This window comes from Carassius auratus, chromosome 47 (genome assembly GCF_003368295.1).
Source record: "Carassius auratus strain Wakin chromosome 47, ASM336829v1, whole genome shotgun sequence".
Lineage (NCBI taxonomy): Eukaryota > Metazoa > Chordata > Actinopteri > Cypriniformes > Cyprinidae > Carassius > Carassius auratus.
The window spans coordinates 2,355,580-2,371,940 of NC_039289.1; the positions used below are offsets into that span (position 1 = coordinate 2,355,580).

Here is a 16,361-nt window from a genome sequence, read left to right on the forward strand (position 1 = left end):
GTTTGTAGTTATTCAGATGTAACATGTTGTAACATATTTTTATTGTTTGTTTCACATACATTTAAGTGTGTAGAATGACACATCGATGCACAATACATTTAAAACAATTTGAGAAAAACATTTACTGATAAATCACAGTAGAAAAATAGCTTGATGTAAAATTTGTGCAATCAAAACATTCATGCCAAGCAACGTCCAACTGACTTATTTTCGCTAAAGGCGTCATCAAATACCAGCAGAACTCTGAACATTGGGTCGCATTCATGAAACACGAGCGGAACTAATATTTTGTGTAAATTTATTGGTGAAAATGAACAGCACAACATTTTACGCACAGATGGTTTTGCGAACAATTTTTACAGACATAAAACACAAGCAGAACAAATTTGTTTAAACGATTTGTAAAACCATTCTTGCATAAACTGTAACAGAACAGACAGCATTTACATAAGAACATGTTTTACGAACTATTTACGCAGAAATTAATTTCGCTTGTGTTTCATGAATGAGTCCTGCTGTTTGATTTCACAGAACAACATCATTTGTGTGTCAAAAATGACACAGCTTGACACTTGGCAAAGGAAATATTTACACATACTTAATTCACCAAACTTAAAGATGTTAACAATCTTATACGGCAGTGCGATGGCGCTAATTTCCAGCAAAAAATAGTGCAAATTTAAAAACAAATCTTTCTCCAAGGTTTAAAATGAGTGAAACCAGATGATCCCAACCAAATATTTGTTTTCATGCATCATACAATACAAATGGCCTCTTTATTTGACTCGAAAATAATTTTACAAGTCAACATGAAGTCAAAATAGAGCCCATTTACTTTTCTTAAAGGAATAGTTTCACTGGAAAAAGTAATATTATGGAGAATATTTCTTTATTTAAAAACATCATGGATTTGTTTCTTACAGACAGCTTTTTGCTTTACAAGACGTTAACTGATGGTCTGGAGTCGTGTAGACTACTTGTGGATTATTGTGAGGTTTTTATCAGGTGTTTGGACTCTCATTCTGACGGCACCCATTCACTGAGGAGCATCCATTGGTGAGCAAATGATGCAATGCTACATTTCTCCAAATCTGATGAAGAAGCAAACTCATCTACATCTTGAGGGTAAGTAAACTTTCAGCAAATTAAAATTTTTGGGGGAAATATTCCTTTAAGACACACTTTCAGTCTTATTGTGAATCAGTGCATGTCATTCCAAAGAAATTGTTTTATTTATTCTTTGATTAATACTTACTTTCCTCTAAGGTGAATTTTTTTTTACACCATTTTCACTTAGACCTTTATCACTTAGCATTATTGGATACCGCTAACAAATAGCCAAACAGCTATTTAGGCACTATTTTATCAAATTTAACTCCATTCTGGTAATTAACCAATCAATCCCCAAAGAATAAAACCAAACACCCTGTTTCAATTGTAAATATTGTTGCCTTACAGAAGTAAAACGGGTTGCAAACAGCAATTCACATTTTAAAGTACTTCCTCGTCCTCTTGATCCAAACTGTTGTATCCCACCGATGAAGACTCCTTCAACGATATTTTATCAGTGCACTTGGAGATTTCGGAAGTCGTGATGTCATCAGGACGACATCTGAGATCATCAGAATCTGTGTTGGATGAGCTTTGTCCGCTCTCTTCGAAACAGATGCTGAGGGCTTCCTGTCGTACAGCAATGTGGTTAACGGCTTTGAGCGTGATGTCATCGATGTGTTTGGCCTCCTCTTCGATTTCTTCTGGAATGGAAGGCGGTAGACTCTCGATGTCTGAGTTGCTGAAGACGTATCCAGGCAGGGTGGTGTGTATTTGCGAGCTGTGTACGAGTGAGCCGATGCTGGACCGAGCGGCGCAGCGGTATACTCTGCTGGGGAGGAGGGCAGAACTACGGGTCACAGAGGTCATCTGGAACTGGACGCTGGCACCGCTGCTGTTCAGGACCGTCCCATAGCGGTAGTTGGCCAAAACAACAGGACCTTTCCAGTCAAATGCAAGTGTCCAGCGGAGCCAGGTCTTCCGGATTTCTGTCTGGACCTGGGAGAGAACAATGAAGATCAAAAATGAATGGTGTGCACTGACCTTCTACAAAACCTTTGAAAGGTTGAGAGAAAATGAATAATCACTTTCAATGTGAACTTTACTGAAGTGGCAATATTTTAAATATGAATGCTGTTACGCCCACACTTACCTCTCCATTGCAGAAGCAGTAGATAATGGACACAAAAAATCCCTGAAAGAGAGCAAAAAACACCTGTGAGAAGGACAAGTGCACAGAAAACCTCCACAACACACAATATAATATCACAAGTGAAAGAAAGTTTATTTTGCTCTTTTCTTCTTTTTTTTAACCTTTCATTTCTGGTTTGATTTAATATTAAATATATTTATTATATTTCCCCCCAATTAAAAAAAAAAGAAGATGGAAGACCTGCTCAAGAACTTCACCAAGGTGAGCATCCGCCAGCAGCAGATCATGGAGCACATGGCCTCTTCAACAAGGGGAAACTGAACGCGAGCTAGCTGCACCCCGCAATCCGCATGGCCGCTGCCCCGTGAACTCTGCTACCTGACCCCCGTGCCCAGGCCACACAGCTCATCCCCAAGATGACGGCGCATGATGACGTTGAAATGTTCCTCCAGCTGTTTGAGACGAACGCTACCTGGGAGGCGTGGTCCTGAATGGGCATGGATCATGGCGCCATTGTTGACAGGAAAGGCCCAGTGAGCGTACTTTATGCTTACTCCTGAGCGGAGCGGTTCATATGAATAGCTGAAAAAGGAGATCTTAGGACGGGTTGGATTATCGCCCATTAGTGCCGCCCAACTCTTCCACCACTGGTCCTACAACCCAAGGCGGCCTGCCCGTGCTCAAGTCACAGATCTCTCTCATCTCGCCCAACACTGGCTACTGGCCGGGGGTCCCACCGTACACCAGGTAGCGGAGCGCGTAGTGGTCGACCGCCTCCTTCAGGCCCTTCCCCACCCTCTCCGTCAGGCAGCCAACATACGGAACCCCACCAACGTTCATGAGCTTGTGGAGGCCATTGAGCTGGCAAAGGCCACCCAACACCAGGAGGTTGGGGAGCGAGCACCGCCCTTTCCCCACAGGGTGGTCCAGGAGCGACGCACGCCGGAGGGCACCCAGTGACCAGGAAGCAGGCCGGCGGTTCCCGGCCCTCAGGATGAGCCCATGCCCACCGAAGCACCCCACTACCCTGGACAGGCTTGGCTACCAGGCTGTGCCATACACACTGTGAGAAACGTCCTGCTTTACTGTATCACGCAGCGAAGGGGGGAGGAAAAAACCCTGCTGGTTGTTGATCCAAGACAGAAGAGGTGATGGAGCTGGCACATGCACATCCCATGGCAGGCCACCTGGGTGCCCAGAAGACGGTTCAATGCATACGCGACCGCTTCCACTGGCCAGGCCTGGAGGCCGAAGTCAAGCGCATCTGTCAAGACTGCCCTACCTGCCAGCGGGCATCTCCGTGTACCCCAGCCCGCTGATTCCGCTGTCTTTCATTGAGGTGCCCTTCGAGCAGATCGGGATTGACCTAGTGGGGCCGCTGCCGAAGTCCGCCTGGGGACATGAACACATCCTGGTCATCCTTGACTATGCCACCTGCTACCCTTAGGCCATTCCACTCTGTAAGGCCACCACAAAAGACATCGCTCAGGAGCTCTGCCTGCTGAGTAGTCGGGTCGGCCTACCATCCCAGATACTGACTGACCAAGGCACCTCGTTTATGTCCCGGGTGATGGCTGACCTCTGTAAGCTCCTTCAAATCAAACAGCTCCGCACCACCATGTACCACAACCCAAATAGACAGCCTGATCGAGTGGTTCAACCAAACGCTCAAGTAGATGCTACGTCGAGTGGCTGCCGAGGACAAGCGGGACTAGGGTAAAATGCTGCCCTATGCCCTCTTCGGGATTCGAGAGGTACCCCAGGCTTCCACCGGCTTTACCCCCTTCGAGCTCCTCTTCAACCGACAGCCCCTTGGCCTGCTTGACATTGCCAGAGAAGCCTGGGAGCAACAGCAAGCCGTCCACCGGACCACGGTGGAGCATGTCCGAGAGATGAAGGAGCGAATCAACAGGGTCATGCCCATCGTCCGGAAACACCTTGCCAAGGCCCAACAAGCCCAGTAACGGCACTATAATAGGGCGACCCAGCCACAGGAGATCATGTCATGGTCCTAGTCCCCACAGCCACCTGCAAATTCTTGGCCAGCTGGTAAGGTCCCTACACCATCACCGAAAGTATCGGTCCTGTCACCTACCGAGTCTGGCAGCCCGGAAGACGGAGGGAAGATTAGATATACCACGTGAATCTCCTGAAGTGCTGGGTCGGGGCCAGGCCCCAGCTCTCTGCCCTTGCTCATATACCTCCCGTGGCTATCGACATGGACCCCCACATCTCGGCCGCCCAAAAGTTGGAGCTGCAACACCTGGTCAGTCAGTTCACCGATGTGTTCTCTCCCCAGCCTGGGCTTCCGCTTCTGCAATGACTTCCTCCGCCTAAATGAAGTTCGTCAGCTACCTGATGCCGCGGGTTGAAGAGCTGTTGGATCGCCTGGGAAGGGCCCAGTTCACCTCAACCCTCGGCCGCATCAAGGGCTACTGGCAGGTCCCCCGGTGTTCTCATCCCCAAGTGGCCACTGGCAGTACTGGGTCCTTCCCTTCGGCCTGCCTTGGACCCCCGCCACCTTCCAACGCCTCATGGATGTCCTCCTGCGGCCCCACCAGCTCTATGCAGCCGCCTACCTCGATTATGTCTTCATACACTCAGAGACTTGGGAGGACCACATGGAGCAGCTGCGGAAGGTGCTGTTGAAATTCCTCTCCCCGACAGACCTTACCAGGAAGGGGCAACCGGAGAAGGTCCTGTGGAACCCGGAGACGGAGAATCTGTTCCATCGGATAAAAACAGCTCTGACGTCGGCGCCCGTGCTCAGAGCCCTCGACTTCAACCGGCCCTTCCTGCTGCAGACGGATGCCTCCAATACCGGGTTGGGAGCCGTCCTCTCCCAGCTCCTTAATGGCGAGGAACACCCGGTAATTCATATCAGCCGAAAGCTGTCCCCAGCGGAGTCATTGGCCATCAAGTGGGCGGTCCTGGAGCTCCACTATTACCTCCTCGGCCACCAGTTCACCCTGGTCACTGACCTTGCCACTCTACAATGGATGGCCCGAGCCAAGGACACAAGTGCCAGGGTTGTCTGGGCTTCACTGTACAACACCGAGCGGGGGACAGCCAATGTGAATGCCGATGGTCTCTCAAGGATATGGGCAGCTTTCGCAGGTCTGTCAGGCTCCACTTCCCGCACTCCCCGCTTCTCCACAGGGATAGGACGACGCTTGGGGGGGGGGGGGGGGGGGGGGGTTGTGGCACATGTCCCGTGCTCTCGTCACCCTGGAAACAGAGGAGGCACACCTGCACCTGCTCATCACGGGCTGAGCAGCCACACCTGCGCATCATCAAACGCTGGCTTCATAAGCCTTACAGACGAACACAGAGGTGAGAGATGTCTCCAAAGACTCGGCTAACCTACCTCTGTTATTTCTTTCTCTGTCAGAACTTTAAGTAGTTCTGATAGATATCATCATCAACTTTTAAATGAACATAATTTATTTTGATTTATTTTAACATTTCACTTTATTTAAAGCTTTTATTTCAAAGTAACTTAAATTTCACAGGAAAGACAGAAAAGCAAATAAAAGCTTCTAACACACACCAGCATTGACTTTTAATGTAAATGATTTTTTTTTAAATGTTTTTTAACTTTAACTTTTTAACTTTACTTTTAAGTAAAGGCACAAGATCAAAGAAGAAATATAAGCACCAATTTCTAATTAGTTTTAATTTAATTTATTTTAACTGAAAACCAACAAAAGTAAAAGCTTTTGATGAAACTCAGCACCAATTTTTAATTTTCATTTTATTTTAACTTTTGTTTCACATGTAAAGACAGAAAGCCAAGGGCCAAAAAGCTTCAATGCACCTCAGGACAAACTTTTAATTTAGTTTTTTTTAATCTATTCAATAATTTCATAAATTGATTAGTTTTTTTTTATTACTGTATCTCCCATAATTTATTCCATGTGCTGTTATTAATTTCCCATCGTCCACAGATAAGCTGCAAAATGCTTTCGAAAAATGAAAGCACAGTTATTTATGACCCTGGCAGAGCAAATTAAACCGAAATGCAAAGCAACACATCATTTTACTAAACGTTATCACAGTGAGTATTTATTGAGAGGGTAAAACATTAAGTCACCTGGAATGAGTTGAAGAAGAGTTCACAGTACATGCGGAGCTCCCAGCCGACACCAGTGAATGTGTGCGGCATTCCCACAAACACGATGTAGTGGACACCGAAAACCAGAACCAGAACCAATGTGGACTTTGCCAGCTTCCTGTACACACACATATACATTTTCTGTCTGTAAATATTTACATTTTATATCACACTTTATTCACAATAATTAAATCCACATCTATATAAAGAAATAAGTAACACGTGGCTCTTACAAACAGGCTGCTTCAAATTGTAAGGTTTGTTGAGAAGTAAGCAATCAGCAATGGATTTTTTTTACCTAGCAAACCCCCAAAACAATGGCCTAGAACACCATAGCCACTCAGAACACACTAGAAACAACCCCAAACCACCAAACTAACTACACAGAACACCTCAAAAATCACCAGAACACCAGTGAAACCACTCAGAACACTTTACATTGCATACATCAATACCAGCCATAAAACCATACCAACCACTCAGAACACCCTAGAAATTACTCAGGTTCCCCTAAAAACCCAGTACACCAGAGAAACCTCTCGGAACACTTCAAAAACTACTCAGAACACTATAGCATCCACTCAGAACACCCCAAAACTACTCAGAACACTATAGCATCCACTCATAACACCCCAAAACTACTCAGAACACTATAGCATCCACTCAGAACACCCCAAAACTACTCAGAACACTATAGCATCCACTCAGAACACCCCAAAACTACTCAGAACACTATAGCATCCACTCAGAATACCCCAAAACTACTCAGAACACTATAGCATCCACTCAGAACACCCAAAACTATTCAGAAAACCATAGCATCCCCAGCCACTCAGAACTCCCCAAAAGCTACTCAGAACACCATAGCATCCGCATCCCCTCAGAACTCCCCAAAACTACTCAGAACACCCCAAAAGCTACTCAGAACACCATAGCATCCACTCAGAACACCCCAAAACTACTCAGAACCTCCATAGCATCCTCTCAGAACACCCCAAAAGCTACTCAGAACACCATAGCATCTGCATCCTCTCAGAACACCCCAAAAGCTACTAAGAACACCATAGCATCCACTCAGAACACCCCAAAACTACTCAGAACACCATAGCATCCACTCAGAACACTCCAAACTACTAAGAACACCATATCATCCACTTAGAACACCACAAAACTACACAGAAAACCATAGCATCCACTCAGAACACCCCAAAAACTACTCAAAACACCATAGCACTCACTCAGAACACCACAAACTACTCAGAACACTATAGAATCCACTCAGAACACCCTAAAAACCACCAAGAGCACTGAAGCAGCCACTCCAAACACCCTAAAAACTACCAGAACACCATAGAAACCTCCCACAACACTCTAAAACCCACCAGAACACACTGTAAACCATTCAGAACACCCTAGCAACCACCCACAAAAACAATGTAGTGGACGCCAAAACCAGAACACATTTTCCCATCCCTATTTTCAACCCTACCATGCAAAGTCATTGCTATCCAATGTACTTTGAAATATACCCCAGTATTCACATGGGACACCAAAAATATCATGGTTTTAGACTTCACACCAAGCAAAAGTGATGAAAAACAGCCTCTGTCTCGCTGCTGAGAGACTGAAATTGTAATGAGAGCAAGACACTGAGAGTGAGACTCAACATCTCTCTAAACCCTGATTATTACATTACAGGTCAGAAAATGAGAAATGAGTTAAGTTTTGACTATAGCATCTACATCCACTCAGAACACCCCAAAAATTATTCAGAACACCCTAAAAACCACCAGAACACCCTAACAGCCACCTACAAAAAGAATGTAGTGGACGCCAAAACCAGAACACATTTTCCCATCCCTATTTTCAACCCTACCATGCAAAATAATAGCTATACTATGGTACTTTGAAATATACCCCAGTATTCACGAGACACCAAAAATATCATGGTTTTAGACTTCACACCAAGCAAAAGTGATGAAAAAATTCCTCTGTCTCGCTGCTGAGAGACTGAAATTGAAATGAGAGCAAGACACTGAGAGTGAGACTCAACATCTCTCTAAAGGGTTATTATTACATTACAGGCCAGAAAATGAGAAAAGCAGAGTTAGGTTTTGAGTTGGCAGCATTTCTGCTGTTTTTTAGATCCTCAAATAAAGTGTCACAGAAGCAGAGGAGCCCTGCACTGAGCTCAAATCCCATGGAAATCTTTTAATTACTTCAAGTTCAGAGCATAAGTCCGACTCTCATTAAGAGTAAAATGCGACTGTGTCCGTTCATCCATAACGTCTTTAATAGCGCTCATTGCCTGGATTAAATTTCTCTCAAGGTTATCAAACCCCTGTAGGTTTAAAACCCTCAGCAGCAGCTCTAATACTTTCCCACATGATTTAGAATATATGATATATCTATTAAGGAAGTTTAGCCATAAATTTGGTCTTTGTCTTTGGACAAAAATATAGTGTATTGAACAAGAATAAAATAGTTAATAAACATTTTTTTTCTCTCGTAAAGCTGAAATGGCAGTTTGGCTGACAAGGAATAATGAAACACTCCTTAATGAGGATAATGAATCTTTACAAATGTTTAAGGATTGGGTCAAAAAAGTGGGTTCGTTTTGGAGTATAAGTTCTAAGAATTAATAAATGACATTGACTCCTTTTTTATGTCAACCCTGTGAAGACAGAGGTAATGGAATTGATTTTTATGCGTATGTGTATATATATAGCCTATGTATCTATATGTATATTTATAACTGTTTGTAAATAAAAGTCTCTCTCTGTTTCTCTCACTCAGCCTTTCAAAGCTTTTCTACTCTCTGGAAAATGACAGTCCTCTCCTGGATATATCAGCAGTGGTGTCCAATCACTCCACCTTGCCGAAAGCAGCCTCAAGAACACAGGCAAACAGAATCCAGTCAAGGCACAGGCTGCTATGAACCTATTTTCATATATTATAAAGTAACACCTGTTCTATTGGGCTCGTGGAATCAGGTGCCATCAGAAACGGCAAGTATTGGATTTTTTGCGTTTAATTTGTCACTGGTCAAAAACAATCCCAAGTGTAGTATCATGCAGTATAGATCCTCATATGAGGTCATGTACCAGCATAACAATAATTTCATGCACTTACCTGCACTGTTTACGCGTGTCGTAGCGCCCCGCATTCGTTTCTCGGATCTTCGTGGCCAGAACTCGAACGATATTTACGAACAGAATAAAATTCAGCTGCAAAAAAGAAGAAGCGATTCATTTAAAATTCATTCGTCTAAAGGGTCAAACACATTCGATAAAGATGTAAAATAAAAATGAATACATGTTTTAAAATATATTTGTATAATATCATCATCATGTGTTTAGGGACAGCTACGAAATAACCATTAGTAAGTAAAGAAAAAAATGTAAAATGTATTTAAAATGTCGTTTTCACAGACATTAACTGAGATGTGGCGGAAATGACAAAAAATAAAAAAAAAATGAAATTTTAATAAACCAGTAAATAAGAAAAAATGTTTAACTAATTTTTTAAAATATAAATTTCATTCTGCTTATATTTTTACGCTCGGGAATTAGTCTGTCAATGTGTGATGAGCTTTTGTCGCATCTGAGCCTCTAAAAGTTTCAGCAGGTTGGTTAACATATTCTGCTTTACTCTGTTTAGACATCATAATCAATAAACCCTAGAAATTGTTAGTCATGAGCGCTTGTGCGCAAATTCATCCACGTGTGTTAAGTACTAATTTATATGTTTTGCTGACAAGCAGCCAGGACGGAAAAACATTTGCATTTCTGTCGCATAATTACAACTCTCCTGGTGCGCAACGGTCCAGATGTTCTTGAAATGGGAGATCCATTACTATGGGAAGCGCTTATGCTCGGCAAAGCTGATAATTAACAGCATAATGTCTCTGTCTGCCCATCCAGCAGATAAATAAATATATGCATGCAAAGGCTAACTGGTCAATCACATTCAGTCGGTGCATGTCAAGAAACGACAGCACGCTGCTATCCAAATCGACCCTTTGACACACTGGATTACAGGACTTTGACGAGCTCTTTCAGTGTGTATCATGTTCAGAGCATGGGGTTGATTTCGGGGTTAATGGGAAGACAGCTGTAACTGCTTGGATGCCACTTTCCACCAAAACGGTGCAATTTGGCGGCCCATGATGCACCAGTTCCATGTTTTGCAATGAGAACTTTTAGATATATTAGATAGACTATTATCCAACATACAGTTAACCCAAAATGAGTAGTTAGTTTTAAACTTCTCGAATGTTTCTAACCCACCATCCTGAAAATGGTGGTTTTGGCTTGTCCCATCGCAGAAGTCTTGACGTTCTCGACTGTATCCATTAACTAAATCTTTTTAATTTGTCTAAATCATTTCATCATAGTAAAATAATGTGTTGTTTCAGACTAGTGTAGAGACAAGTCCAATCAAGTCAGCTTTATTAGCACTTAGTACAATACAGTTTGTTTCAAAGCTGCTTCACAGTAATAAACAGGAAAACAGCTAAATCAGTTATGAAGCCCATTTTTTAGAGGCAATTAAAAAGACAATAGTGTCCTTATTTAGCTTAAGTCAGTTCAAAATAATATAAACCAATTCATAACAGAGTAACAAGAGTTGTACATTTTATCTAAAGTTAGTTAGCTAGTTGCTAGTTTAGGGCCAAATGTTGACTGATAGTTACTGGTAAACATATATCACACATAAATCTAAGAAAAATATTTTTTCTTACTAAAACTTTTAAGATTTCAAGCATATTTTTAAAGGCAGATTTCACAAAATTTCACTTTTTTCACATATCATCTGCCTGATTTTATGACATAACATGTTAAGGAATATCCTAAATACCCTCTTTGAATCTTATTTGTCAACAAAATGAAAGAGAATGTTGAACCAGACGTTAAACAAAGTTCAGATTTCTTTTCTGGAAATGTATTCAAATTTGTGCGTATTAAATTAGATAATTGTTCATTTGCATATTTTAACAGAACATTTAAGAAAACTTAAAAACATTAGAAAACGTAAAACAACAACAAAAAATGTTTGCAATCTATTAAGTAGTTACATTCTTACCATATTCATCTTCATTATTGACAAATTTTAATGGCCAAAACCTTTTGTGTGTCTTTCACCCATACACGAAATGTAACATTCCTTAAAACTGTTACATTTAGGAAGTGACATCATCTGCATGTCAGGAAGTAAATTGTAGTGTTGACTGCATTTGTCAAGATCAAGCATTCAACTTAAATGTTTACCAATAACTATCAATCAACATATACCATGCATGAAATGTATGTTATTGTTAACTAAAACTAAAACTATTAAAGAAATAATAATCAAATATAAATATTAGATGAAAAACGTAATGGTAAATTTTTGTTGGCAAACTCCTAACCAACTCACCCCAATTGCTGTCAGTATCGGAACTTGGTAAATCCATTTAATATTGCCAGCGCTCAACTCCCAACACCTTTGAGAGAAAGACATCTTCAGAAATCTTATATTACATTTTATATATAGAACAGCGTCTCTCTCAGTATATAAATGTACAACTTTTTTCCCTTACTGAGAATCTGGATCACGTACGGGAAACTCACCTTACATCCATCAGCGTTGCCCTGACGACAGCCCAGGTTGATACAAAGAGAGCGGGAACACCTGCGGTCACACAAATTAGAAAATGACAAGATTTATCAACTGTAATGCAGCATACAAGCACAGGAGCATGTCCGTCACTTGCCACAAACTCACCGGAACAACACAATTTTCTGTTTGTTTGATTTTGAACTGATGAGATCCGACAAGTCAAACGCTTCCCGAAAGTCTCCTTGACCCTCCTGACCGTAAATTAAATGCAAAGTCTATATTTTCTGTGTTGACACAAACAAAACTGAAGGTTTCTGATCACTCCCCTCACTTGCCATTGTCAAAAAGACGAACAAAAATCAATGTAGTTCCACTCCAATCTCACACTATTTTTTTAAATAAAAATCTTTAATGTTTTTTTTTCAGCCATATTCTGAAAAAAATAAATATAAAAACTAATATATGTTAATATTCATGTACATAAAATTAAAAATTAATTTCAATTATATATACCTTGCGAACAGCCTCTTATATCACAGGCTATTGCTAATCACAAAAACAGTCTTTGCAGGGAAATACTGATGGTTTATTTACAGCTCAACTTCCACCGCGCATTACATGGAGATAGTCTTTTAATTTTGAGAAAACTACACTTCAACTTTCAGATATAAATGATCTGGCTACAAAACCACGCTGAGAGTAAGCACCAGTGGGCACTGATTTATGATGTGTCTCCCTAAACACAGAGTTTATTAATTATGAAAAAGCCAAAAGAGCCTCAGACCTCAGCAAAACGTGTTCCAGCGATGTGTTTTTGATCTGATGTTTCAGAGTGCTTGAATATGTAAATGTAACCCTCATTAGGTGGTTACTATACTGCAAACGTACCGATGCTAGGAACATTAATTATGCATTTTTGATTATGATTACACATTAATATGTTCGGAAGATGAATAAGTAATGCACATTATCATGCTTTTATGCCATTGTTTGTCTGTTTAAAGTAGGACAAACATGTTTGGGCTTCTCTGTCGTCTGGCTTTTAACAAAGTATCTAAGAATGCGGGATCCTTGACAAAAGTATTTGCACTTCAAAGGTGTCTGTTTCGCTTGCCTGGCAAGTATTATGCATCAAAACATAAAGTATGAATAAATAAGGCTTCAAGTAAGTGTTGCTGCCTCAAAGGGCACCAAAACGATTTGACTGAGATTCTTGAAGGAAGATGTAACACAAGCCTCAGATGAGAATTATCATAACAAGCTGTGAAACTGGGAAGGTTGCGTCTGGGCGTCTGGCAAAATAAACAACGTTTAAAAACAAAATCAAGTGCTGATTGATCATAACATGTGCACTTACCCCACCCTATGAGGGTGAAACCCCAAAGATATTTGGAGTCGGAGAAGAACGCCATGAAAATGAGACTGTGAAGGTACAGGCCCTCCACTAGGATCCAGTAGTAGTTCGTTGCCAGGAAATAAATGAAGAATAGGACTGTGATCTTGCACCCGACCTGAAAGTACAAACGACGCTGGCTTCAGCCAATCAGAATTCTCAAAACCGTGAGCATTCAGTCAATCACATTTACATTTAATGCATTTAGCAGATGCTTTTATCCCAAAGCGATTTAAAGTGCTTTCAGGCTATAATTTATTTTATTTTTTTACCAGTATGTATGTTCCCTGGGAATTAAACCCACAACCTTTTGCACTGCTAATGCAATGCTCTTCCACTGAGCCACTGGAACATAATCACAATCACAGCACAACTATTCATTGTCATGCAGCCCTTTAGTTGCAATGAATGTATTTACAAGGTGAATGTTCATGAATTCCACCACAAAGGCATATTTAACAGTCGGAAACTCTTGGGAGAGTGTCATTAAAAAACACTGGTCATGCAGGAAAAACATTGGGAATACAAATAATTGTACATTATATTATGGAAACTTGCTTCCGCTACTCAATACAAATAAATAAAATACTTTTTATCACACAGTTCTGACCTTTTTCTCTGTACTGTGTGATATAATCTCACAATTGCGAGAAATAAAGTTATAATTGCGCGATATGAAATAGAAATTGCGAGACATAATTTCTAATTAAGAGGAAACAATTCTGCATACAGTTCTGGCATCTTACTATTGCGAGTTTATATCTTGCAGTTCTGACTTTATAAGTTGCAATTGTGAATTTATATCAGAATTTTGAAGTAAAAAGTCTTAATTACCTGTTTTATTTATTTTTTGGTTCAGTGGCAGAAATGGGATTCTATAGTATACTTAAGTCCTGACTATGTTAAGTTTTGTCGTTAATAGACATGGTCATTGATATAGTCGCTACAATTTAATGTTGTTAAGGTCTGGCCACATTAGCAAAATTTCAGCAAAATAATGCTAGCAAAAACATTATTGTTAATGTAGCAATGTATGAAGCAGATTATTAAAAACAGCTAATTTACTTCAACAAATTGATCCAGGAAATCTTTCGTCCTAATGTGAAATTCCTGATCGTGTGGATCTAAATGACTGGATTTTGTCCATGAAAATTTAACGACTAGCGCTAAATGTGGCCACACTTTGAACTTTAACTTCACTAACAAAATTACTAGCAACAATGTTAACTGATGAAACGTTTTCCGATTTCATCAACAACAACAAAGGCGTAAAAAGACGCATTGTGATAATTAGTAAACTATTGAAAACATAATGTTACCGAAAATATGCTAATTAAAAAAACACATTCAAATGTTAACAATGCACTAACAATATTTTAAAATTATTTTATTCCCAAGGAAAAAAATAAACGTGTACAATTAAATGTATATATTACAAATTACATATACAATTAATTAGCATTTAGTTTACTGTTGATAAAATAAGATCAAAGTTCATCAGAAAAATAGTGCTAATATAGTCATAACATGAAGTGATTGGATTATAGGACAAATAAATAAATAAGAATAAAATAAATACATTTCCCATCATTCCCAGTAGTCCAACAGGAATAATAAAATACACAGATGCAATATTAAATCCACATTTGCTGCACTCTTCATTTAGCTGCATTAGTCCCCAAACCCCCTACCTTCATCTTAAAGGAAATTGAAAGCAATGTACGTTCAATTTCAATCACTCGAACACAATGGAGTAGTCTTTAATACGTTTCAAACATTGCAATTTTTAGTTAAAGCCTGTGCAGGGCAAGAACGAATGCATCTTTGATGACAAAAGAACATTCAACCCATATCAATGGAGAGAAAAGTTAACTTAATTTAAGTTAACTAAAGGTAATTAAAGTCATTTTAGGCAAAACTAGTTCAGCTGAGAAAAAAATTACAGATCATTAAGCCTGGCCAGGTTTATCAACGTAGCTCATTCACTGCACTCACATACTGAGTCTTGTCCAGAGGGGAAATGGAGATGGTGCTGATGTTGTCCATTAGCATGGTGTCGTACTCCTGTAGCACACCATTAGCGTACACCACTCTGTCTTTGACAAAGATGCTGACCGCACGCAGCATGAAAGACACAAAGAGGTGCATGTGAATGTAGTTTCTGGTGCAGTGGAGACGCCTGGGAGACAAAAGAGAGAACATTTCAGCTAAATCACAGGAATCATGTCAATTTTGTCCTTTATCTCCTTCAAACCGGCATGAATAACTGTAATTTCTGCCACATTTCAACTCACCATTCTTTCTGTGATGGTTTTGGAAAATAAATTTTGAATATTTATGGAATGAAAAGGCAAGTTTTTTTTTTGTTTTTGTAAAGATTTTCTGTTCACAACTGACATATCTGATATTTCATCTCAAACTCTTAATTGACATAGTTGTCTTCATGGGAATATAAATAAACTAAATACATACATAAACAAACTAATTAATTAATTGTTTGTTGTGCTTGATTTTTCTTTCTTTTTTTAGAAATTAAAATTAATTATTTGCAAAAAAATATTGAAATATGTTATGTTTATTTCACTCTGTTTATGGTAACACTTTACTTGAAGGGGTGTGCATAAGACTAACATGACACCTTCATAATCATGCTATGACACATGTCATGAATATGAAGGAGTTTTTATGCATGTTTATGACAACTGTCATTAAGTGTCATTCGCTCAATTATGACATTTTTAATGCAAAGATGACATTGTTTGAAATGTCTTTGTTATGACACCTTGACATAAACCAATACATCATAACCTGTCGGTGTCTTTGTCATGACAACTTGACATTACCAAGACAACGCAACTTGTCAGTGTCCTGGTAATGACAACTTGACATTACCAAGAAAACATAACCCGTCATAAATCTGTTATAAAATATGACATAGCAGATTAATTATCAAATTTAAGAAACTACTTAGCTTTATAGGTTAACAGTACATTAAACTGTCATGTGGTTGGTTTTGACTGTCATGAGGCCGGCATTATAATTGTGTCATG

General features: G+C 40.1%; 1 protein-coding gene across 1 annotated transcript in view; it reads right to left on the reverse strand.

Annotated features, from left to right (window-relative positions):
- Positions 1 to 1,110: 1,110 nt before the first annotated feature.
- LOC113064770 (parathyroid hormone 2 receptor-like) overlaps positions 1,111 to 16,361 on the reverse strand; it is a 34,288-nt gene continuing 19,037 nt past the window's right edge. The window contains exons 6-13 of the mRNA XM_026235684.1: positions 15,307 to 15,490; positions 13,276 to 13,429; positions 11,930 to 11,990; positions 11,736 to 11,802; positions 9,450 to 9,544; positions 6,297 to 6,435; positions 2,204 to 2,245; positions 1,111 to 2,049 (exon numbers count right to left, since the gene is read on the reverse strand). Of these exons, the coding sequence (XP_026091469.1) occupies positions 1,492 to 2,049; positions 2,204 to 2,245; positions 6,297 to 6,435; positions 9,450 to 9,544; positions 11,736 to 11,802; positions 11,930 to 11,990; positions 13,276 to 13,429; positions 15,307 to 15,490 (1,300 nt within the window). The 3' untranslated portion in view covers positions 1,111 to 1,491. The remainder of the gene's footprint in view (positions 2,050 to 2,203; positions 2,246 to 6,296; positions 6,436 to 9,449; positions 9,545 to 11,735; positions 11,803 to 11,929; positions 11,991 to 13,275; positions 13,430 to 15,306; positions 15,491 to 16,361) is intronic.